At 72.3% G+C, this 1,247-nt stretch overlaps 1 protein-coding gene across 1 annotated transcript in view; it reads left to right on the forward strand.

Moving 5' to 3' along the window:
- Positions 1 to 1,247, forward strand: part of SSPO (SCO-spondin) — a gene marked incomplete at its 3' end in the record, with an annotated part of 56,026 nt that overhangs the window by 51,751 nt on the left and 3,028 nt on the right. Inside the window, 2 exon segments of the mRNA XM_026048938.1 lie at positions 111 to 216; positions 412 to 743. Of these exon segments, the coding sequence (XP_025904723.1) occupies positions 111 to 216; positions 412 to 743 (438 nt within the window).

A 1,247-nucleotide genomic window follows, 5' to 3' on the forward strand; every position in this document is an offset into this window, starting at 1 on the left:
CCTGCCCCGGTGAGCGCCCGCGCTCCGCGCCGCGGGGGACACGGCCACGGCGTCCCCAGGGCGCTGCCGCCCGGCCCGGGGGCCTCATGTCCCTCTGCTGCCGTCCCCAGGCGGCTGCTCCTGGAGCGCCTGGAGCCCCTGGAGCGCCTGCAGCTGCAGCCGCCCCGTGCAGGAGCGCTACCGGCGCCGCATCGGCACCGGCACCGGCACCGGCATCGGCACCGGCACCGGCACCGGCATCGGCACCGGCACCGGCATCGGCATCGGCACCGGCACCGGCACCGGCATCGGCACCGGCACCAGCAACGGCACCGGCACCGGCACCGGCACCGGCATCGGCACCGGCACCGGCACCGGCATCGGCACCGACACCGGCACCGGCACCGGCACCGGCACCGGCACCGGCACCAGCAATGGCAACGGCACCGGCAACGGCACCGACACCAGCATTGACACCAGCACTGCCACCTACATCAACACTGACACCTACACGGGCACTGACGCCTACACCGGCACTGACGCCTACACCGGCACTGACGCCTACACGGGCACTGACACCTACACCGGCACTGATGCCTACACCAGCATTGGCACTGCCGCCTACACCAGCGCTGACATCAGCATCGACACCGACCCCCTAAACGGCACCGACCCCCTAAACGGCACCGGTGCCGGTGCCGGCGCGGCGCTCTGCGTGGGGCTGCAGGGGCAGTTCCGCCAGTGCAACCGCTCGGGGTGCTCAGGTGAGGGCGAACCGTGGCGGCCCCCACTGCCCCCCGGCCCTCCCCGCGTCCCCCTGGTGCCCCTGCCCTCATGCCCGGGTCACTGCAGGGGGTCCCCGCGCTCCCCATGTGCTCCCCCGGTGTCCTCGTTGTGCCGTGCCCGCTGAGTGTCCCTGCCTGCCTCCGTGCTCCCCTGGGCATCTCTGCTGTCCCCATGTCCCCTCAGCGTGCCCCTGCCCTCGCCATGTGCTCCTTGGGGTGTCCCTGCGCTCCCCACGTGCACCCAGGGGTGTCTCCCGCATTCCATGTGCTCCTTGGGGTGTCTCTGCTGCCCCGTGTCCCCACCACGGTGACCGTGTCCTCCTCATGTCCCCGCAATGGGTGGCCCTCCTGCCAAAATATCCCCCAGGGTGTCCCTGCGCTCCCCACATCCCCTCTGCCCCGGTGTCCCTGTCACCCCCATGTGCTCCCCAGGGTGTCCCCACCATCCCGGGCCCCTCCAGGGTGTCCCTGCGCTCCCCACGT

Source organism: Nothoprocta perdicaria, unplaced genomic scaffold (genome assembly GCF_003342845.1).
Source record: "Nothoprocta perdicaria isolate Ctin4 unplaced genomic scaffold, notPer1 scaffold_588, whole genome shotgun sequence".
Lineage (NCBI taxonomy): Eukaryota > Metazoa > Chordata > Aves > Tinamiformes > Tinamidae > Nothoprocta > Nothoprocta perdicaria.